The sequence below is a fragment of the Struthio camelus genome, chromosome 4 (assembly GCF_040807025.1).
Source record: "Struthio camelus isolate bStrCam1 chromosome 4, bStrCam1.hap1, whole genome shotgun sequence".
Classification (NCBI taxonomy): Eukaryota; Metazoa; Chordata; class Aves; order Struthioniformes; family Struthionidae; genus Struthio; species Struthio camelus.
The window spans coordinates 52,444,814-52,469,822 of record NC_090945.1 but is presented as its reverse complement, the minus strand read 5'-3'; the positions used below and the strand labels follow the sequence as shown (position 1 = coordinate 52,469,822).

The window sequence follows — 25,009 nt, the reverse complement described above, 5'->3', positions numbered from 1 at the left end:
AAAGCAAACGAAAACCTCTTTAAAAAAGACAAAGATTTGTAACTTAAATTTTTAACTTAAAACTGAGAGCAAGCTCAGTTTTGGTCCCCGTAAACTTTAAGCTATCATCCTGCTACGTTTGAATTGAACTTTTTCACTCATAAAGATTGGAGGTATGCATTTGCTTATATGACTAGTTAATCCAATGCATTAGCAAGTATCTGTCCTGTAGGTGAATCCTCAGAATTCTCTCTGTGAAACTTTACTGTGCTTCAGGATTCAGAGTCTCTGTGTGCTGTTTAGATATATGTTATTTTTTCCTTTTAAACTTCAGGGGTTTAATCAGCAAAGATCTCAAGCATAAATCAAAGTACCTCATAAGATTAACCCATAAAGTGGGGAAATATAAGCATAAAACTTACTGGAGTTGAGGCACAAGTTGAAAATGTTAATCTCCTCGACAATGTACATTTTCTGAATAGCTTACCAGCTTTAATAAAGTAACATTACCATATGTTTTCATCATGTGTTAATTTTCTGAATATCAAAGCAAATGGAGCCCCTCACCCAACAATAAAAACATCATTTTGTGTTGATTACAAAATATATCACTACGTGTTTTTTGCGTGGAAACTTAAGTATGTTAAAACAAATAAATCTGAAGTGTTTCTAATCAGGCTACATAAATAATTGCTTTTAAGCAATTGAAAGAGTAGGTGTAACTGTATGGTTAGTACAGCCCACAAAGCCATGTGATCTCTCTTAGACTTCTACAGACTTCAACTGTCATGACAGTTTAGTTACTGCAGTAATGCTTTTCACTGTATGTGCATGTCATACCCTGTCAGTTGCGCGTACTGACCAAAGCTGACCTTTGAAATTAATTTGTGATATTTTAACTTGCGGAGATGTTTTCATGTTAATTAGCAAATATTAAAATTAAAGAGCAAATATTCAAATTAAAGTTGGTGTGCATGTACAAAAAAAAAAAAAAAGGCACCTCACCTTCAATAAAAGTTAGTGGAAGATTTCAAGAAACAAGCACATTAGGAAAAACACTAAAGAACCCCTTTTAGTCCTGAAAATGCTCTCTCGTGTTTCCCTAGAGCAGAGTAACAGGCTGTGCTCACAGTTAAGAGTTTAATTGTGCTAACAGAAATGATGTAGCTTAGTCTTAGAGTGCTGTTCTGGGCTTATTTGGCAGGTCTCATGTGCAGAAAAAGGGTAATGATTGGACTAGGACTCATTGTAACGTGGGATATCTAGCCTAATTCAAGTTCTTTCTCTACGTGTGATTTATATTTGATTGGTAGAGGAGTAAATATCTCAATGCATACTTTCTGTTGATTAATAATATAGAAAATAAGGCTTGTTTTGCCCATTTGTTGGCTCGCTTGGCATTGAGTTTGCCGTTTATGTATTTGAGTCTTAAAACTTTGAAGTTTTAAACTACAAACCTCAAAGTCTACGCACCATACGTGTACTGCTAAGCCACGCAGTCTTGTATTGCTACCTTATATCTAAATCATCTTCATTTGTAAATCATGAATTTGAGGTCTGTTAGCCTCAATTTGTGCCTTCTTTTAGTGCCTTCACTGTGAAGATAGTTCATACTTTTAAGTTGTGTTAGTATTTTTTCCATATACAAGTGATGTTACCTGTGTCAGGAGTTAACTATTTTTTTGTTAAGAAAGTAACTCATTAGTAAAACTACCATAATCGTTCCAAATAGAAAATCAAAGTTTGTTTGAAAGTAGCTTTCCAGAATAAATATTGTGTGCATATTATAAACCTAGGGCTATGGTGTTTTGTTAAGCAAACAGTTGCATTATGTTTTGAAAATGGATGCAGAAAATCCTAAACTGGTGATATTCCAGAGATAATAAAAAATTTAGGAGTTCAAAGTGTAGCCTTTGGCTGAAATATTTCTGAAATGTAGTCATTTTGGCTCACTGTAATGAGCCATCTGAGGTTTCTATCTAACGCATTATCATTTTGTGTTAATACTTTCATACTTTCCCTCAGTAATTTAGTCTCTATGCAATAGCATTGTTTAACATTTTAAATATTTATCAAGATTATGTTATATATTGATCTCTTGATAATCCTACATCAACAGTTTTTAGTCTCCAGTAGTTCTCCGAATTATGATACAAGATGGAAAAAGTGTTTCAAGTCATACTCTTTAGGCACATAAATGTCTAGCTTTGTTTTTAATCTGATTTGGCTGTCTGTTCAGTTGGGAGATACTCTCAAACTCTAGATTGTGAATTGGCAGACGTATGAAGTTGCTGCTGAGGGTTGGATTCTGTTACTGGTAGTTGCATAATCATGTTTAATAGCCTGCATGTTGCCTGTTCTGAGCAGACTCTGTACTTGAAGTTATTACAGAAAATAAGCAGAAAGTACTTTATGGTATTATGGCACAGAAAAATATTTATGTTAATAGTAAAATCTACACATCTGTTCAACTTAGCATTTTAACGAGCAGTTTGGATAACTTTACATAGCCTAATGCACATTGAATCTAATGTGCCTGTGATATGAGGACAAGATGATAAAAGATACAGACAGGTACAGTGTTTACATAACAAATATGCCACTTTAGACATCGTATTACCAAATATTAGTAAGTACAGGTAGTAAGTTATAGGATGCCACAGCATCATAGGTCAGGCTGAGTATTGGGCTTCAAAAAAAATTACAAAAAAGTTTCCAGTGCAACTGAGGAAGAAAATTACACAGCCTAAGATCTGATCAATAAATAAGTAGTTTTTTTAATTAACAAACAGCTCCCAAAAATCCAGCAAGCTTGAGTAAACAGCCTCTTAAATACAGATTCAGAATGCATGCTCCCTGCTACTAGAGTTTCACGGATTATAGACCTAAGATGTGTTTTTAATTTGGAAGTGAGTACAAAATAATAGCTGGAAATTCAAGGAATTACATGTAAGTGACCTGTGGAGAATTACCTTGGTTGTAAGAAGAAAATGAGAGATTCACAGAGAAAGGTTCATATAGGTAGGAAAGACTCCCCTTTGCCTGACTGTGCTCTTTCCACTTTTACCTCCTGAATATTTGTTTTCCCACAGGTTTGGAAGATTTTCACTGATGAAGTAAGATGACGAGCATTTTCTCTTTGCCGTCTGCATTTGTCCGGTAGAGCAGAGCTTGTTTCACCTCTCATGGTAGAAGAGCTGTATTGACGTTGGTTATTAACTGTACTGGGTTTGGGGGTTTTGTTGGTGGTGGTGGGTTTTTTTTTTTTTGATGGAAACATTCATTTAGTGGGCAGTATAGTCATTCAAATAGGAGGATGAAGCCCTGAAGACCCAAGTGCCTGTTTATTCCTAGGACAAATCATAGCTTAGGAAAAAAGAGTAGGTAAGGGAGAAGGGGAGGAATAGTATTGTTAACCTGCTGACACGGTGGTTATTTCAAGCTGACAGTCTTATTAACCCACCCCTTTCCTTTCTCCAGCTTTAAGATCTTTTAAGTAGTGATTTTAGCTGGTGACTTACTTCTAGAAGGTCACACACTTTTTATTATTTGTTATGACTATAGCCATAATCATGTAATTTAATTGCTAGGTTTGAAGGATGGGCACATGTTTTTCTTTTGCCTTCCTGAAAGTTGCTAGCTAGGTTATTGTTGTTCCTCACTACTGCTTCTGATGGCTCTGCAGATCTGAGCCTTAAGTCCTTCTCTTCTTCAGAAATCACTGCCTCACTAATGACTGTGACTGAATTTTTAGAGTGAACTGCTGACAGAAGCAGATTAATTAGCTTTAATACTTTTTAGTGGGCAGAAACAGTCCATTGAATATCAGCCAGTGTGATCTTTCAAGTGTCTGAGTAGGTATAAATTAGGGAAGGGATAAATATTGTAAGAGAAAATGGGAATGGGGAAAGGAAACAACATAATGCAATATCTTTTTGAGCTGGGGAGAACAGAACCGGTGTGAGAGTAGGCACTGAGGGGAGAGGCTAGCAGTAAACACAGGGGGGGGAAAACAGGGTGAAGTATGGGAGAGAAAGTCGGGAAGAATGGAAGAGTACAGTTAACAATTAGTATTGCTAGGAACTGGTTACATAGCAAAGACTGAGCAGGAGAGATGTTAGAGGAGAGAGGAAAAAAAATTTAAGATAGATAAAGAAAGGTGAAAGAAAAGAATGTATACTACTTGATTAAAAATTTTAATCTAAGTTAAAGCTAAATTGCTTTCTACTTGCTGGAAATAAATTTTCTCCCAGTGTTTTCTTTTTCGAAAACTTGGGCTTCTAGAGGAAGCATTCTGAAACTTTAATTTCTTATCCTGTGAGACTCTAGGTGCTATAAATCTAGATGAAGAGAGGGATCCAGAGCAGTCTTGAGGTTTCTGCCTTTCTTCCTGTTGCAGTCTCGCCTGGATTCAGATGTTAGAAACTATGTACTGACTTCTCCTTCAGAGGGGAAAGCCAATGACCACATGTCTTCATGTCTGTCTTGCTGTTCCAGACTGTTTCCCTGTCTGTCATTTCTGGAGAGTTTTTAAAAGAAACACGTCTTAACAGTCCTTCCAGTTACGTCGGTAGATTCCTGTTCCGATAGATTATGATGCTAATTTGTTTCAGAGCTGTTCTGAGAAGGGAATAAAGGAATATGTCTCATTCTCTTTACTGATGATTTCACAACTTCGTGATGCTTGAGAAGAAGGTTTATTATGATATGTACTGCCATCCACTACCTTTGTAAGGATACTCATAGCTGGAGAGAATACAACGTATGCAAAATCACTCCGTAGTTGTAATTTATATAATTCTTTGAGCAGGTGCTGAAAGGATATATTGAAGAATCAAGAGAAAATTAATGGTAAATTTAAACAAACTCTTGCAGTTTATTTCAGCATCATTTGACATCAACCATTTAACAACCTAAGTGAAATGAAGGAGAAGAATTTTCTGTCAGATAGTGCTACGTATTAAGTGGAAGACTGGGGCGAAAGCCAGATGCAAACTCCAGATTCATTCAGATCTCTCTGATTTACTCACTTATAGTAGATGATGCTGGCATGTTCCTTTTAACAGTGTTGCTTTGAGAAGTGTTTCAAATGAAGTTTATAGCTTTGATATGCCACAGCAATATTTATATGTTCTTTTAAATTTAGGCATGCATATTACTTGCAGAAAAGTTTTTAAACTGTCAATAAAGAGAGAATAGCAAGCTGAAGCTACTAGATGTACAATGGAGACATAAATGCTCTATCATTAATGTTAAGATTATGTATGATAAGAAGGTATGTTAATGTGTTAACTTTGAGTCTTTATATAAATGCAAAATATTTTCTGATTATCATTTGTATTTCACTTTGAATAAGTGAGAGGCAATTCCTGGGAAGCACAACATCATCTCTTTCCCACCCCACCAAGTTACCCTTCCACAAAACCATATTCACATTTGTTTACTGGATGAACTTTTTAGAAGTGAAATAATTTACTGTTTGTAGGAAACCATCAAACTAGAACTCCTGTGTGTTTAGAAGCTGGAATTAGACTTTGTGACAATTTAGTTGTCTGTACGTGAAAATTACTTTTACAATTAACTGTTTGTTCCCATTGTGTCATGATAGTACTCCCTACCTAGAGTTTTGGTTTCTGTATTGACATTGTCCAGTGCTAATAGTCTTTGGATTTTTTAATTGTAATTTATCTACTTCTTAATTACCCTAAATCATGTTGAAACTTCCTGTAAAAAAGTGTATAACCTAGATATGTTCAGTTTAAAGCTCACGTTTGCAAGAAGTAACATCAAGGTTATATGAGTAATATTTGAATGGTCGTTAAGTGTTAACGCTTCTCTCTCTTGTTTCAGGTTTTTTTTGTAATTGCTGCCATGGGAAGACACTTGACTATGCTTTTGCTGCTGATGCTGCTGGTGCAGCATTTTGGAAACTGTGAAGGAAATCAAAGGCCACATCATGCTCCGCCAATGCAGTTTACACAAGTACAGTACAATGCCACAGTGTATGAGAATTCTGCAGCCAAGACTTATGTTGGGCATCCAGTGAAAATGGGTATTTATATCACAAATCCACTGTGGGATCTAAGATACAAAATTATTTCCGGTGACAGTGAGAACTTGTTCAAAGCTGAAGAATATGTTCTTGGAAACTTTTGCTTTTTAAGAATACGGACCAAGGGAGGAAACACAGCTATACTTAACAGAGAGGTGAAAGACCATTACATGCTGACTGTTAAAGCAGTTGAAAAAAATACAAATGCTGAAACGCGCACGAAGGTCAGGGTGCAGGTGCTGGATACAAATGACTTACGGCCTTTGTTTTCTCCAACATCTTATAGTGTTTCTTTGCCCGAAAATACGGCAATAAGGACCAGCGTTGCAAGAGTCAGTGCAACTGATGCAGATATAGGGACAAATGGAGAATTTTACTATAGCTTTAAAGAAAGAACGGATATGTTTGCGATACATCCAACTAGTGGAGTGGTAGTTTTGACTGGTAGACTTGACTACTCGGATGCTAAGCGGTATGAGATGGAAATTCTTGCAGTGGACCGTGGAATGAAGCTGTATGGTAGCAGTGGCATCAGCAGTATGGCAAAGCTAACTGTCCATGTAGAGCAAGCAAACGAATATGCCCCAGTTATTACAGCTGTTACATTGGCTCCATCAGAACTGGACAAGGATCCAACTTACGCAGTTGTAACTGTGGAAGACAGTGATCAGGGTTCGAATGGAGAAATAGCATCATTAAATATTGTTGCAGGTGATCCACTTCAACAATTCAAAACAGTGAGGTCTTTTCCCGGAGGTAAAGAGTACAGAATCAAAGCCGTTGATCACATTGACTGGGAGAGCCACCCTTTTGGATACAACCTTACCCTTCAAGCTAAAGATAAGGGAAACCCTCCACAGTTTTCATCTGTAAAAGTTATTCATGTGATGTCACCACAATTTAAGTCTGGTCCTGTCAGATTCGAAAAAGAAGTGTATAGAGCTGAAATAAGTGAATTTGCCCCTCCAAGCACACCTGTGATAATGGTAAAAGCTCTGCCTAGTTACCCACATTTGAAATATGTCTTTAAAAATGCACCAGGCAAAGTAAGATTCAACTTAAACCCTCATACTGGCCTTATTACCACCTTAGAACCATTAAAAGCACAATATTCATCCCATTTTGAACTTGAAGTTGTGACAAGTGACAGAAGAGCCTCTGCAAAAGTATTCATTAAGGTACTAGGCATGAACAGCAATCCGCCTGAATTTACTCAGACGTCCTATAAAGCTTCCTTTGATGAGAACGTGCCAATAGGTACTAGTGTCATGAGAGTAAGTGCAAAAGATCCCGATGAAGGGGAGAATGGCTATGTGACCTATAGCATTGCAAACCTAAATCCTTTGCCATTTGTGATTAACCATTTCAATGGGGTTATTAGTACCTCAGAAGACTTGGATTATGAGCTGATGCCAAGGGTTTACAATTTAAGGATCCGCGCCTCTGATTGGGGTATACCATATCGTCGAGAAGTTGAAGTTCCTGTAACTATTATTTTAAATAATTTGAATGACAATATACCTCTGTTTGAGAAAATGAATTGTGAGGGAACAATCCCCAGGGATCTTGGTGTTGGAGAACAAATAACTACTGTATCTGCTATTGATGCCGATGAGCTCCAGTTGGTGAGATACCAAATTGAATCTGGAAATGAACTGGATTTATTTAGCTTAAATCCAAATTCTGGGGTACTTTCACTCAAGCAATCGCTAATCGATGGCCTAGGTGCTAAAATGTCTTTTCATAGCTTGAAAATTGCAGCCACAGATGGGGAGAACTTTGCAAAACCATTGTATATCAACATAACTGTAGCTGCCAGTCGCAAGCCAGTCAACTTGCAATGCGAAGAAACTGGTGTTGCCAAAATGCTGGCAGAGAAACTCTTACAAGCAAATAAATTGCACAGTCGTGGAGAAGTTGAGGATGTTTTCTTTGACACTCACTCTGTGAATCTGCATGCACCTCAGTTTAGAAGTAATCTCCCCAGTAGCATTGAGGTAAGAGAAGACCAGCCTGTGGGCTCCGGCATCATACTCATGAATGCCATCGATCTGGACACTGGCTTCAATGGAAAGCTAGTGTATGTTATCTCTGGAGGTAACGAAGATAGTAGTTTTATTGTTGATATGGAGAAGGGAATGCTGAAGGTTTTATCTCCCCTTGACCGAGAAGTAAAAGACAAATATACTCTGAATATTACGGTCTATGATCTTGGAATACCACAGAAGTCTGACTGGCACCTTTTAGATATAAGAATTTTGGATGCTAATGACAACCCACCAGAGTTCCTACAAGACAGCTATTTTGTTGAAGTGAGTGAAAACAAGGAGCTAAACAGTGAAATTATTCAAATTGAAGCCACTGATAAAGATTTGGGGTCTAATGGAGAAGTGAAATATTCTCTTCTTACAGATACAGACAAGTTTACTATTAATGCTGTGACAGGAGTTGTGAAAGTTGTAGGGGCTTTGGATCGTGAAGAACGGCACGTCTATTTCCTGAAAATAGAGGCTAGAGACCAGCCTACTGAAGAACCTCAATTATTTTCAACAGTTATTTTAAAGGTATCTATAGAAGATGTTAATGACAATCCTCCTAAGTTTATTCCCTCAAATTATCACGTGAAAATTCGAGAAGATCTTCCTGAGGGAACTATTATTACATGGCTAGAAGCCTATGATCCTGATGTAGGCCAGTCAAGTCAAGTACGGTACAGTCTTCTGGACAGTGGAGACGGCACCTTTGATGTTGATAAACTAAGTGGAGCAGTTCGTATTGTGCAAAGACTGGATTATGAAAAGAAACAGCTTTATAACCTGACTGTGCGGGCCAAGGACAAAGGAAAACCCATTTCATTGTCCTCTACGTGTTACATTGAGGTAGAGGTAGTTGATGTAAATGAAAATTTGCATCCTCCACGGTTCTCTATCTTTGCAGATAAAGGCTTTATAAAAGAAGATGCTCCTGTTGGTTCATCAGTAATGACAGTATCTGCTTATGATGAGGACACGGGACGAGATGGGGAGATTAGATATTCCATAAGAGATGGATCTGGTTTAGGAGTTTTCCGAATAGATGAAGAAAAAGGTAAGGTGACTTCTATCTTCTAAATTGAATAACATGCCAAAAAAGAGATAAGAGAAGCTGTGTTGTCTCTGCTGAGATACTTTGGTTAGGACCAAAAAAGTCACCAGGAACGTGTATAGTCTTATTTATCACTTCAGTGAAACTATATATACGCACGCACACACAAGAGGTGCTTTTCTTCCGTTGTTCTCATTTGTATCCAGCATACCTCCAGTAATTCTTGGATCTTAAAATCTCTGCTACCCAAGAAGAATTCTGTTCAATGAAGGTTTGTCTCATATGAGCAATGTTGTTTTGTGGATATTGGGGGTATGGAGTTAAGTGAGTAAACTGCTCTCTCCCCAAGATTTGAATTCTGGCATTTTCATGCTTTTTGATCTTAAACTAAATCTCTGTTATTTCATTTGCTAGAAGTATGCATGTGTCTGATATTGCCATACTTGCTGGTTTTGGCATTTTAAAGCTCTAATAAGTGCCCACCTTTATGATAATAGTAGCGCCTCCTTCATGGAAAGGTTCCTGTCAAACAAAGCATGGATGCAGCCTTTCAATAACTTGTGTAAATGAAACAGACTGAAATGTTGACGTGATGCATAAACTGAGGGGCAACTGTGAGAATTATCCCAACATAATGTACTCAGGAGAAACATCGCTATTGTTTCAAAAAGATTCTAATGATGACTTCTGATATTTTTGGTTGCACAACTGTATAGTTACCTATCCGTTTCTAGAAAACAATAAAATATGTAAAATACTGTTTTCATAAAAGCTGTATCTTCAGAACAGTGACTGAAGACTGTTGTCTTTTGTGCCATAATACACAAATGTTCTAGGTTTCTGATAAAGATAGAGCACTGGTATCACGCTACTATCTATCTAAGCTCCATAAAATAAATTCAGGAGGAGTCTTGTGCAGAATTCTGCAGTGGGTTATATATATTTAAATAACAGGCTCATAACTGATTGTTGTTTTACAGGAAATAACTTGTAATTGGAAGTAAAAAATAAGTCATGTCTGATTCACCCAGTAGTCATTCTGTGGGTTTTACATGCATAATAAGAGTGAACTTGGGTAATACAGCCTTACAAAGTCACTTCATTCTTCAAAATTTAGGAAAATAAACTGTTACTTACAGTCTTTTTTCTTCTAGAATAAACTATTACTTGCAATGTTTTTTTTCCTTGAATAAACTGTTACTTGCAATATTTTTTCTTCTATAGAAAGTCAACTATTAAATTACGTAGCTTGTGTTTGTGTTTAAAGAACCAACTCTGCAGCTTCAAATGAAGCATTACTTCTCTTAGCTTTGCTTTTAACAAAGCACATAGTTAAGATTATGGAACAGGTTTTCCAAAAATAGAGAATCGAGTGCTTTCAAAGACTTAACGGTTTCTCCTCTAGTTTTGGTATTGCACAGACTATTCATTTGTATATCACTGTGCCTGTCTTTTAATGTAGTTATGTTCAAGTTTATTGTGCTTTTCAATGCAGGGTAGAGCAGTGTCTTAGAGAAGTGCTTTGTTGTTCTACGGAATGAGTCTGATTTTGCCATTTCATTGTTCAAGTAATAGGTTATAAGAATGAAAGAATGAAATGTCTTTATTTTGACACCGATGTGTACAGGTATGCCTACTTCTGCGTAGCTATCTGCATATATGTGTTTTTGTGACACTACTACTGTATCAGCATCAGTTGTCTACATATGTTGTGTCTTTACTCTTTTGGCATGAGGCTAGTTTTTTTTTTTTTTTTTACTGAAGACTGTATGTGAATTTAAATCTCTTTTAATCTGCCAGGTTTAAAATAATAAATTGGCAGAATTTTGGGTAAAAAGGGCTTCTATTTAATAATTTTGTCTAGGACAGTAGTTCAGTAATTTCAATAGGTAAAGGCATTGTCTGTATTCATATCTGGTATCTAGTGTTTGCTATTGTTCAGTAATGAAAATAGAGGGATTTGAGGGGTGAAGAGGGGTTGCTTGTTTTTAATCTTAGTGGACAGATTCCATTTTAGACATTGGGATAGAGAAGGATATGTGTATTTGTGGGTTTGGGTATGTCTGTTTTTCCTCCAAATTTTTGCCTAAAAAGGGGACTGAGGAAAGAACAAGGAGTATCTACAAGCTTGAAAATGTATCTTAAACATAACAGAAGTTTAATTAATAAACAAAGCTGTCTTGAATTTTTTTGATAAGAAGCCATCAGAATTAGTACAAAAGGCACTCTTGTACTTGAATATCTGAATACTTGTCATTTTTTTCAAAATAAACTGGCCTTGATACAGGGAGCGGACTGATAATTAGCAAAGAAAGCATGCTAGAGAAGTAGCTAAAGCGCTCTTCTGCCTTAAACCTTTGAGCTAGATGTCTCTTCCTGCTGCCTCTGAGAGCATCTCTCTACCCTTCCTGTTCCAAGATGGATAAACTGGATTTAAGAAGCTGTCTGGAGTCAACACTAAGTTATTCAGTGGCTAAGGGGAACCGTTTTGTCCCTTGCTTCTTAGGAATCAAGGATAACAATCGCATTTGCAGACGGACCAGATGATTCATAATGACTAAAGCATCAAATAGTTCTATGCATGGAATTTTTGCTAGCTTTCTGGATTTTGTTTGTTTTTTATTTATTTATTATCTTTCAAAAGGTAGGAAGTTATACAAGTGTTTGATGTTTGTACCTTTGATTCTGGAATTTTCAAAAGAGAATTTAATATATCTTTACAGTTTTTGAGTACTTCATTTTTGAAGAATTATCTTTGTCTTAGGACAGCTGGTTTCCCTAGGTTCTGTTTTCTGCAGTCCTACCTAAACCGTTAACATTGTCTTTTAACAGGGGACCGTAATGCACCTTTAATCCCAAACTCAAGAGTTACTTTAATTACTTTGTTGCCTAATTGCTTCAGTCTGTGATGATGTTCAAGAAGATCATATCCATCCTAACTGTACGTTTTTCTTGGTATCGGTCATATCTTACCTTTCAAATAAGTATTCTTTAGCTTAGAAAGGAGATAATAGTCAGGAAAGGAAGAGAGGAAGAAAGTGTAATAGTTTCCAAACCACCTTCTTCATATCACTTCCTGCTTATAGCAATACAAGAAATAGCACATAGTTAACAGGTAGATCTAAAAGGAAGTCTTCTTTCACATGTAGCATAATAAAATAATGAAACTCACTTCCCCAGGAAGTTATGGAGGCCAAAAGCATGACCAAAGTAAATAAATGGTAGTAGAGGAAATTGTTTTGAGGCTAAACACATCTTTAGCTCCTAAATACTACAGTACAAATGCTGTCTGCAGATCATGAGCTAATAATAAGTGGAAGACAAGTGGGTGAGGAAGGTGATCATTACTCAGTACTTGAACCATTTCTTGTACCCCTCTCCTAACTGTTGATTAATGCTTCTAGAGAGATGGCACTGAATCAAATGACATGTTACAGAAGTTCTTATGTGGCCAGAGGGCATCCATAGAGGGTAGAGGTGTGTTTCCTATTTTCACTCTCACTTTAGAGGTGAGGAAGAAGGAAAACTCTTTTCTGTTTTCCTGTCGCATGGTCTTAGGCTGGTTTATGGGTCAGTTTCCCACCATGACTATGGGAAACTTAAAGTGAGACACCTGGTCATCATTACAGTCAGTGAAGAGCTTAGCAATCCTTAACGCCATCTGCAGAGGCAAGTTAAAGTGGGACGTTATAGTGGGCAAATTTCAAGTGTTGCTGTGGTTTGTTCTTCCTGTCCTGAGAAGCCAGAACTCTGAGTAAATGTAAAGGTTGGTAAGTTAAATCAAACAATTACATATATATGTGTGTATAAACATATATGTGTGTGTGTGTTTGTACACATATGTGTGTATATATTTAAGTGGACTTCTAGGTGTCCTAGGACTTCTAGGAGTTCATTTAAAGTTATAGATCTAGAAATATGAAATCTTTAGAAACTTTTATTTCCATATACAGCATCCATATGGGTAGCATAGATATATATATGCATCCATATGGGTAGCTGAGGCTAGAATACTTACTCTGATGCTTTTTCAAAGCATTCTCTGTTCCTCAAGGCTTCTTTTAGAGCATGGTGAGATGATCATTGTAGAGCAGCTGAGGTGGTTTGAATCTGGGGCATGTAGGGAGGAATGGTTCCTTTCCAGCAAGTTTTACTTGGAAGTTATTGCCCTGTATGTGCAGATTTGTTGTTGAAACTTGAAGTTCTGTTATTAGTTTTGAGTTCACCACAGCATTATTTTAGTAATAGTTTTCACTTTAACAGTGATTTTAGCAAAAGTATATATTTTTACGAAATCTAAGAACAAAATTGAAGTATGAACTTAAAGGCAGCTCTGTGTTGATGCTACAGCAGTTCATTGGTTTGTGTTATTAACCATTCCATGCAAAACACTGTAGGGGCGTTTATGAATGCTCTCATATATTGCATATTCATACGGTGTTACTGTGTTTGTGTTTAGTTATCCAATGCATGCTTGATCAATTTTGTTCTAATATGAATTAACGTTTTTATGCCAGGAAGTATAAAGTGCAATTTAAGCTTACTTGCATTGGTATTCCTTGATTTTTTTTTTTTTTTTTTTGGTGTGTGTGTGGTGTTAACACTTAAGAATGTTAATTTTTGATCCTTTTGTCGTAAGAGTAAGTATAGGTGCTAAGTGCCTAATAGTTCTGTTTTTGAGCCTGATTCTTCTAGGCTTTTCTTGGTAATAGTGCTGTGCAACAGTTCTGTAGCACTGACTGTTGTTTCTGATCAGCCCCTTGCTTCTGCAGCTGCTCGGGAACAGTCAAGATGTGACTCCTCTCACACTCATGCTTTTGTGCTTTATTGAAGTTAAGACTACCTCAAAGACCTGCATAACCTTAGGGCCCCTAGGCAGCTGCTCTGCTTCTCTTCAGTAGTTGCACTTAGACATGCTGACTGCTTCCTTCCATCTCCCCACAGCCCTTGTGGGGATGAGCCTAGCAACAGAAAGAAATTAATAGTGACCCTTCAAGCAGAACTCAGTAAAAATCAACATAAAGTGCACTTTTAATACCTCTTCCACGTGAAGCTTTTGTTATCCTGAACCTAGGTGAAGAATAATAGCCAGCTTCTAATGTTCGTAGCAGTCCTTGTGGAAGGAAGTTACCATCTATGGGTGGTCTAAAGAAATGAGGGAAAGACAATAACAAACATGAACTGGAGAACAAATATTTGAAGATGGTTCTGAAGTATGACAATGCGTTGTGACTGTTAACATACAGAGACAAAATTACGTAACAGATGGAGACTCTGGATATGGTATAACTGTGAGAAGAAAATGTTAAAACAGGAAGAGATTTATATGCAGGAAATCTATACAACAAAGCAATCAAGTTGTTTATCCTTTACATATGTGTTTTCAGGAGAACTTGGAAGTTCAGAAAGCGTTTCATGTATGATTTAGATTGGAATGGAATCTGCAATTTGAGATGATCAGCTGGCTATATAAATTGTCTGCTAAAGCAGCTGTAAAGTATTTTCCCAAAGAATTTGATGAGGAGTTCAGCAGATTGGGATGTATTAATAATAGAATGCATTGCATTGATACAGATCCCAGCGTGCTGCAAAGAACACATGCACCATCTAAATCCCATTAGCACTGAGCAATAAAAGTGAGATAAATCATGTCAATTCCATGCTGCTACTGCTGCTTAGAAAAGCTCTAAGGAGTGATCGAGGCAATTGCTGGAGGGGAATCTAAAGCAGAAGCTATATGGGGCTAGAGCAACACTGAAACCTCTTCCTTCCTTGTCCCAATTCCCATCCTAGCAGGCAAGAAGGAAGAAGGAAATTATCTTCTTATTTAAGGAATAGGTTGTCAAATATAAGGATAGATTGTTTCCAGTAAGTAATTATACTCAAAAGGTGAATTAAAAGGTGGAGGCTCCGGTATGTAAAAATGATGTTAGGAAGAAATCCCAGTGCCTTTTCCAGCTGTATAGGTGAACAAAGCCATTCAGTATCACCCAACAGGCTGTATGTAACACTTTATAATGTGGGAGCACCAGCACGTGGAGCCCTTTTTTTTTTTTTTTTTTTTTTTTTTGAGTGCTGAAAACTCAGCTGAGGAAGGGAGCCAGCATACTTTGGGACTGTAGATGTTGGGACATCTAGCTTAAGAAAGGTCTCATTGCAGTGTTTATGGAAGCCAGAGGCCTGTTCTGGAAGCTGCTGCTTTTGGGCTCCAGTTCTGAAACCAAGGAAGTGTCAAGAGTCACGAGTTCCCTGGCTTCCCTCTAGTTGTGTACTAGAGCCATAGGATTGGGAAGCCTTGTGTTCCCAGGTGCAAAGTTTTCCACATAAACTCTAAACATTAAGGTTCTCCTGATGGAAATTAATTTAAACTATTTTAATAAACCACAATGAGTCTTACAAAAACACTTTTTTGAGAAATTTCTGAGCTAGCTCAACTTCTAAGGCTACCCACAGGTGTCTTCTAAATTTCTGCTGCCATAGATATTTCCCAGAGCATAACCTAGTTCCAGAACAGTGTTGAGGGTGATGTGACAGTATTAAGTTTGTGCATGATAATCTTGTTACTGGTGCTTAATCCAGTAATTTAATTATTTGTTACTAGGAATATTCCAGTTCTTTCAGTTACCTTAGTTAAATTATTGCACGTTAGTATTATAGAATAATAGCAATTTTGTTCTACTAATAACATCCAAGTTTAAGGTGATTAGATTAATCTGCTGACTGAAGACGTAAGTATGACTGTGCTTGATTGGAGCAAGGGTCTCTCTACCCTGATACTCTGTCTCCAGTAGTCTAAGGAAGAATAAGAGCAGGACAAGCATGATACTTTCTTTTGATAATTTCCCAATCTGTAATTATTTGTTGCTTGGGGAGTTCTTGAGTTAGATGTCATTTATAAGTATTCGCTAACTATTGGTGGATTCATCTCTCTTGAATAGTCTTTTCTTGGAACCATGTAATTTAGCAAGGTGTATAACCTTGCTAAAGTGATAAGGAAAGATGATTTGTTTCAGTAAAGAATGTGAAAGGAGCAAGTGGAAAAAAATTAATGAGGGGGTGTGTGTGTGTAGGAAAATTCATTTTACTGCATTTCTATGTGTAAAATATGATCAATAAAGCTTAATGTCTATGAGACACTACTTTCAATATTTCCAGAACTATTTCCAGTAGAGAGGACAGTAATTCATTAGGGAGGGTGAATAAGATTTGTAACTACTTTGCTTTAAGTACTGAATTATACTCCAAAAACGTACAGAACAGTGTTAACACATAATAAGCATGTTAACATTTGTTTGCAGAGTTCTTGTAATTGCATTAATAAAAAAAATGTAGGATATGATTTACATTTGTACAAAGAGGGCAACTTTAAGTTCTGCATCTTCAGTGTTCTTTGGCTTTTGATTGAGCTGTTCTTGTCATTACACCGCTCACTACTGCTGAGCTTTACTAATGACGACAGACTTTAGCAAAGATTATATGTTATGATCATCAGTGGAGCACAGCACTTAAGTATCAATTGTATACCTATTAAACCTGCACTTTTACCTGGCACATAAGCAAATGGCACGCATCTATCCTGTCAAACTCACTCACCTTTAAAACAGGATGACTGCTGCGTCCAGGTTTCCTCTTGGGATTGATATCTGCTGCAGTTTGTCTCTGAAGTGTGCCCCTGTGCTATTTGGGAGAGTGAGAGTTAGCCCAGGCCAGAAGCAGCATGGTGATGTGGAGAATGAAGTTCAATGCCTGAGAACGCTTCCTGTCCCTGTTTGTCGTACTGGTATAGCCGTAGCCACTTGGAAGTAGGAGAGGCATTTTTAATCAGAATTGAGACCAGTATGATTTTTGTTTTTAAGTTCACTGTTAATTAAAGTCCCAAATTTGTTAGTCTGCTTTCTTCAAATTCTTTTAGTGAATGTCTCATCTTGAAGTTGCACCTTTTATATACTTTTTAATTTATTATCCCTTTTGTATAACCCATAAACACCAGGATGTGATAACTTTGTTTCACTGGAGTTAAAATTTATTATATTTTTTTTAAACTAGCGAACCGCAAAACTTCCTAATTTCCAGTTTTATGCTATGCATATTCCAAGCATGTTTCTATCAAAGCCATATGGTGACTGTGTGTTGTGTTTATTCTGAATCACTGCAAAGCTGTCAAATGGTTTATATGTCACTGAAAACTATTAACAGGAATTTTTTTTTTTTAAAGCTGGTGGTCAGTTATGACTTTTAATCTCATGTTTGGGTGATGCTGACAGGAAATATATTCTTGGTGAGTTTGGTATAATAGGCAATGACGAGGAGTTCTAAGATTTAGTCAGAATCCAGTTACAGAATTTGTGAAAATTCCTGCTTAGCTTCTGTCTTCTATTAGTCTGATTGGCGCAGAGGTTTTGACATTAAAATTCCTTAAGTGAATTGGGAGCAAACGGGATAAAGAGCCTCTCCTGTGAGGGGTTTCTTCTGATGTTCTGTTCTTGCAAAGTGCAGTAGTGCCTTCCACCCTTTTTGACAGGATAGCTGAATTAGAAGGTGCTGTGTTTTTGTTGAATATCAAGTGATTGCAGCTTTTTACACAAGAAATTTTTACACTACCTAGTTCAAGTACTGATGTCAGGGAGGCTCAGAGCACAGAACATCTCATTAGCTTATTGGACAAGTTTTCACCCCACACTGAATTCTGTACTGCCGCATTACGTTGTTAGCAGTACCTGAGTTAACTGATTTGCCCGTATAGCTGTAGGAGCTGAACTTCCTTCCCTGACTGAGGTATAAATGTGCCAGAGTCTGAATTTCTAAGGTTATTGCTGATGTGGTTTGTTAAATAAGTTGTAGAATGATTACAAGGTTCTGTGAACTCTAACTCAAGAGTAAAGTTCTTAGGCCTATGAACGTTAATGTATTTGGAAGGTTAATCTTTTAAATGAGGGGCTGCTTCAACACTTCAGTTAGCAGTTAAGAGAGCCAAAACCTAACTCCTGTAAACGGACAATGGAGATTTGAGTGAAATTCTAGTAAGCAGAGAGGAGTTTTTCATAATCAAAAGATTTATACAGATTATTCCCTTGGAATCTGGAATTGATCAGTCGGTTGCCCACACTGACATCTGGAAAAGAAAATTGGCAGAATTGCCTTAAAGATTCCAGGTTTTGTATTCAAGCACAAATTATTAAATTCATGCTTTCCTTGGAAAATAATACAAGGGCAAACATCTTCTATTTGTTTAAATAGTGTATGATTAAAGCCCTTAAATGGATTCAAGTAGCATTTTCCAAGTTTGTGATAGGCATAGATTTTCTTTTTGAGAAATATTGGAAACATATCTGTTCATAAAATAGTGGTTTATGTGTAACGATCTGTTGCTTAATTTTTTTTTTTTTACAGCTGTTCTTGTTCTGGAAACAGAAAGTAGTTTGGATCAGAGATACAGAAATTTTCGTGTGAAGAGTTTACCAAAAATAATATAATATTTTCAAAGAAAAGATGAATTTGGTGCTTGCCTGGAAAGATATTTTAATGCCAGTTATGTGTTCATTTCAATGAACACATTTCAAAGTTCTTTTTCGAGTCACAGCACAAAATAAGGATGCTGCTAGAGGTGTATAGGCATTCCATCCCTTTGATACTGAATCGAGAAAGAGCAACATGAGAGCAACTTGAATTGATACAACTTGGAGATGAGGTCTGCCTGTTTCAACTCTCCCCCTGGCATTCTTGTGAACCCTTTGCAGGACTGTCCTTATCAAACTCAAAGTTTTGTAGTGACAGTAAATATTGATATGCCAGTTACAGGTTATCATTTCTGAGTGGGTATGTCTTTTAGGGCATTTAGCCCATGTTTTGGTGACATATATTCCATACCAAAATTGTCAGTGATAGCCAATCATGCAATGAATGGAGCAGAGTTGAAATTCTGGTTTAGCCTGCAAGATGAAAGAGAGAAATGTCTCTGTTTTGTGTGGGATGCTTAAACCAAGGAGGCATATTTATGTTTGTTGGTCACAGATATTTTAAAATCCTGTTGTGCAGACTATTTTAAAAGTAGGATATTATCTCATTTTCTGCTCTCAAGGTAATGATCCCCAGTGTTTTTGAATATGGTCAGTATGATGTTGAAAATAGGAGTGAAGGTTATAGAGGAAGATCTGCATGGTATCATTTTCTGTTTTTACAGCATTTTTCTTTGGTAGTGTTGGGCCAAACTGGGCGTTTGTACCAAAAAAAAAAAAAAAAAAAGTTAATTATGTTAAAAAAACATTTGTATGCTTTTCCTGTGCCTACATTGAGTGATAATTTGAATTTTAAAAACATTTGCTTAAAATTTCATGCAACTAAAATACATTTTCCACCAATTTGTTATGGTTTTGAAAATGAGGCATTTGGTACATAGATGTTCTTTTACTAGACTGTACAAACAGCTCTAACAGCAGTTTGCTAGAGAATAACTGTCAGATTTTTGAATCCCTTTTAGTCTTAGGGGAAACTCTAAACTTTCTTTGAAGCACAATATGTGTCAGCACAATATGTGTCTGCTCAAAGTACTAAGGGTAAAAGTCAGAGCACCTCTGTGGACTAAAATGGAGTTAAGTCCTAAATGCACTGCTATGCAAAAAGCAATCCGGAAAGCCTTTGTCCTAGGAGATAACTGGGGGGGGGGGGTGTTAAGTCACTTTAGCGCTGGTATGGATGATAGCCTGGCTGCCTACGCTGTGTTCAGTGGGGTCAAAATTGCTAGAGCTAAGACGGGCATTTGGAGCTAAGTTTGAGGTCCAGTTTGGCAGAGGTTAAGGAGGCCTGCAGTAGGCCTGGGTTTGGACCAGGGTCACCAAGATCTTGTCCTGCCTAGAGCTAGCTGATTACCTTTCGGTCTTAGGCTAGAAGCAACTTCATATAGTTTGTGTTTGTGATGGTGGTAAGTCACAAAGCGCTACTGGCTTGTTAATGTGGCTCTTGAAACATGTCTTTGGAAGAAGCTGAATTAGTTTTGGACAAACATGGTTATCTTGTGTTTTGCTGTTGGCAGGGGGATCTTCCAAAGTAGCTTGAGAATTTTCTTAGATATCCTGCTGAGTAAAACTTCACCTTAGCTGGCAAATAGAGGCTTATTTGCCACCTTAGCTGGTAAATACAAAGGCTTGAGTTCCCCTCCTCTTCAGCTTCTGCCCTGGTGCTAAAAGTAAGGGATTGTTTTGTTGTGAAAGGTGTTGATTGGGTTTACAGCTTGGTCTGATGAAAACAGAGCTGCCTTCAGGCTGTCTCTCTGTAGGAGATAAACTGAGGCTGAGCCACATGTGGTCTCAAAAATTACCTTATAAACAGCAATCAATTCAGGCAGTAGAGCACATATTAAGGGCCTGTTAACTTGTTTAGGCCTTTCTTTGACTTGAAAAGCTCTTGTGAGCAGAGGAATAATAAAAAGGAAGGATTGTCAAAAGCTATGGAAGGTGCATCTTGCTATATCGCTTCTGATGCATCTGTTGAGTTGGGGATTTATTTCCTACTAAGCATCTGCTCAGCTTTTGAAGTACAAACAAAGGTCAAAGGAGAGGAGTTTGAAAACGATTACGTAATTTTAATTCTTTTCTTTGAAGATTTTAAACTTTAATCATACAGTGTTTGGACATATTTGACAAAGGACAAACCTACATGAGTATTTGGCAAATTTCCATGGTTTATAACATGCAATAGTTGCAGCTTTAAAACTTGGAATTAAAAATACTTTTGGCCTTGCTGAAATTACAATTTGCATGTCAATTTTGTAATCTGTTTATAATTCTTACTGCATCTGTGTCTTGATTGCACTGGTCATCTGACCATGACTAAAAATGAATTTTCAACTCGGCAAGCTCAACATAGCTAAACAAAAAAATCACTAACATTCCAGTGTGTTATCAGAGATGGATTTTTGGGAAGTCAGAAGTAGTTAAAGAATCCAGCAGTAGGACTGTAACAAATAATTTCCTTATTCAGACAGGAAGTTTTCCCAAACACTTTGTATTCTATCTTCTAATAGCTGCTCCTGTTTCATTTTTAGATTATATATCTGAACAAGGATGAATCAGTAAATCATCCTTCTTGTAACGAGTTGCCAAATTTTGGTAGGCATTAGGGTTAAAGAACAAATTGCTGAGCTAGTGGCTATAAATTGTCTTGACCCACCAGTATTGAAAATCTCTTGAATTTTTTCTGCTTAGAGTTCTGTGGCTGTGTCATTGTGGTGTCGCTGATCCCAGAACAGAAATGTGTCTATACGATGGGAAAGATTACACACAGAAAATGCAGTAGTTGCATTGTTTTAAGGCCCAGTCTTACAAGCCACTACTTAGAATAATCCTGACTGACGGAGGTTGGTTCCAAAGTATTTGTGTTTTCTAAGTCACGCTTTTGAGTACCTGTACAAAAGGCCATTTTTGTTTTGCTGATGTAAAAAATCCCAAACAGACTGTCTACACCAAAACCAAAACCCACAAATTTTCATTTTCAGAGTCATAACATACTTATTCATATTTCTTACTGTTTTTCAGGGTTAGGAGATTATTATTTAAATTTTTTAAAATATAAGATGTATCGGTAACATAATAGTCTTCTGATTTTAGTGTTACTGGTTAATGGGAGTTACTGGTTAATATAGGCATTACAGAACTGTTAACAATCGTGGATAAAGAAATGAAGAATTTGGTAAGTTTTTTTTGCTAGGAATTAGTACAAACTTCTCCTTATGCGTTTCACTTGTGGTTCCAGTTGTATTTATGCCCAGAGGGAGTCCTTGGCAGTTCAGCTCAAAAGACTTGCAATATCAGGAAGCTTATGATGGAATGTATGAATGGAACTGAGTATGTGATCTTTATGCTAATACCTTGTCCCCTCCATTCCTCCAAAGCTGTGAGGATGACACGCATGCGTTTGTCAGTGGAAATACGTCTCCATGCCACAGAATTTTTTGCCCCAGATTCTTTGCCTGTAGACTTACCATGAGAGGGTATATCCTGTCTCTATGAAACTTAGAGATTGCTGTCTAGTGATAAGGGTTTAATCTGCGATGAATCAGACATGTGGAAACTTCTGTCTGTGGAATTTTCTGTTTGATCTGAGAGGAATGCCCTTGCTGTGCCCTTCCTGTAATGAAAGCAAGGTAGAGTGAATCAAAGTGATTCTAGATAAGATTGGAATGTGTGCATTGGGTATGCCTCTATTATATTTGATGTTGCAATTCTGGTTGCATATATTACTTTACTTACCCAGGAGATTAACAGCAGTCACAGTTCATCTTTTGTAAAGACTTTTTCTTCCTGTTTAGTTAAAGCACTGTTTTTTATTGATAAATTCCTGAATTAATTACTCAGGTTTGAACCTGGAAAGTGTTAGAGTTAAAAAAAACAGGTATAGTCAGCAAAATATTGAACATGTTATGATAATACGAAATTTTTCCTGACTGTAAATGGTTTTGCACTATTCACTAAACTGTTTCCCTTAACTGTTTTAAAGTTCTTTTTCTGTTCCGTTGTGAAGAATGGCTGACAGCGTTTCCCTCCCTGATTTTTATTACACAAACGGTTAATCATTAACAAATGTCCAGCTGCTTGTGCAAGGAATGTTAATTACTTTCGAGGAGGGCGGAAGATGGTTATATGCCTTTGCATAAGGAAATCTGCTATCATAGTTCACTCTGCTGAAAGTAGTTTGGATATTACAGTACCAGTTTCAGCGAGTTATTCAGAAGTGGAAGAGTGACCTATGTCTCTGTCTCTTAAATACACTCATCACGGATATGTATGTCCCTGTCTGTACTACTAGCTATATTTTGGGTTTTCTGGGTTTGTCTAGAACATTTTAAAGTGAAAATATGTAAGAACTAATGAAAACCTGCTAAAAAGTGCTCATCGTTACTTTGTATGTGCTTATAGAGGAAACACGGCTCCTTGGAAAGTGGTAATGTTCTACACTCTTCATAGTCCTCCTATTTCACACCAGTCCTAATCAGTTTCTTTAGAGAGGACTTAAATCAAGAACTGTGATGGAAATATTAAAAAATATCTTGGAAGCTGGACTTTTGAATTAGGCTTTTGCTTGCTTTAAATTATTCAGACTGTGGTGTAGTAGTGAAATTCTGGAATGACTCTAAACCTGTGCAGAGTAAGGTAATAAAAGAAGTAATTAGAAGATTTAATGAGCTGAAGTGGAACTGTGCCTTGCTTCAGAAATGCAGTTGCTACAGATAAGAGATGGGGGATGGGGGTAAGAAACTTCAGAAATTGTGTTAACAAAAGAGGAGTTGTCATTGGCTCAAGTGATGAGTCATTTCTGATTTTCCTAAGGAAAACCTTCAGGAGAGGAGTTCAGGAGCAAAATGAGTTTTGTGCCTTAATGGTCTGCTGTTATCTACAGCATCACTGATTATGTTAATGTAGACAGAGTTGATCTAGATTTATCATGACTTTGTGACAGTTAAACTTGTTCTTTGGTGGAGAGTTATTCACATTGCTCATTCTCTTTGCTATTATTGCTAAAGGTGCAAAAAGTGTTTCTGCAGGGAGTAATAAGTTTCTAGCAGAAATGCTTAACAGCGAAACTCTGTGGTTGGTTTATCGAAACGCTTGCAGGTTTCATTTTTAAGCAAGAAATACAGAGCAAATTTACAGACTATTTTAATAATTTTTAAAGCTATTAGCTTGCCTTCACTTCTGCTGACTCTAGTTATTTTTGTCTTGCAGCAAATTTTGATTAAAACTGTGCAGACTGTTATCCAGTATTCACATGAAGAGGGTTTTACAAATATGCTTGATATCTAGTAGATCATTTCTAGTTTTCTAGATGCCCATTTTTTCTTTTTCGATGTTAACAATTGATTCTTCAGTGTGCATGTAAGAATGTGCCTCGATATGAAGGATCTTTCTCACTTGCTTGTTGCAATAATCCTAATCACAAAAAACAAGCATACCTTTTAATCTCCCAAGTTCTTTGCCTTCATGACTCATGTCCTTCCCTTGAAGTTAGTACTAGTTCAGAAACATTTCTGTGTATGGCCTTTTGTTTATTTTGATTCATATGCAAAGGTAAACAGTATAAAATTAATATGACACAAACTAATCGGTGCAGAATCCCCTCTGGATAGAGGAGTAGAAGTAAAGTCCGAATAAATGAATGGGTACTTTGAAGGCTGATAAAACTGTCAGAACAGGGATAAAAATGTCTTCTGATGTCACTGGATCGCAGATGCTTTAGTCTTAAGATTTACATGATTTGCTTTGTTCTCCTAATACTCCCATACCCACAGGTACGCCATCTCTTCTTTGCGCGCCATCTCTTCTTTGTGCGCACCATTCTGCTTGGAAACAGTGTTTCTGTTGACAGTAATTAAGTGCCATTTGTGTGCAGTACCATAAACAGCAGTAATAGCCTGGCTTGAAGTATTCCACAATGTACTACTTGCCTTTTGATATATATCGGTATCCCTTGTTGCTCAGAGCTGGTCTGGGAATTGTCAGTGTTCAGCAGTTTCTGCAACTGAAAATACTCTGAAGATCTGAAAGTTTGAAGCAAAATTGCAGCAGTTCAAAACACAAATCACATGCCAAACTGATTTTGTGCGTGGCAACAAGTCATAAGCCAGTGTTGCTGTGAAGCGCAGCTGTAATGTATGTCTTACTAAATAGTAGTGCTGCTCTTTGCTGTTAGTTTAAAGGGAAGTAATATGAGGTAGCTTGCAACTGTTTAAGCTGTAACTGATGAGGGAATCTGAGAGAAATGCAGTGTGGGCAAGAAAAAGGTTCTTGAGATTGCCTGGAACAATTTTACTCATTCAGGACAGCTGATAAATTTTGAGATTTACAGACAAAAAATGAATATGCTTCCTCCGGAAATGTCCAGTTATTTTAATGGTTTGCAGAG

The 25,009-nt window shown here is 37.0% G+C and overlaps 1 protein-coding gene across 8 annotated transcripts in view; it reads left to right on the top strand.

Moving 5' to 3' along the window:
* Positions 1-25,009, top strand: part of FAT1 (FAT atypical cadherin 1) — a 116,521-nt gene that overhangs the window by 3,553 nt on the left and 87,959 nt on the right. For all 8 annotated transcript variants that reach the window (XR_011141043.1, XM_068942706.1, XM_068942704.1 and 5 more), the window contains exon 2: positions 5,830-9,118. Coding sequence is in view for 7 of the 8 variants with exons in the window: in XM_068942704.1 (XP_068798805.1) it covers positions 5,830-9,118 (3,289 nt within the window). In the remaining variant the exon portion in view is untranslated. The remainder of the gene's footprint in view (positions 1-5,829; positions 9,119-25,009) is intronic.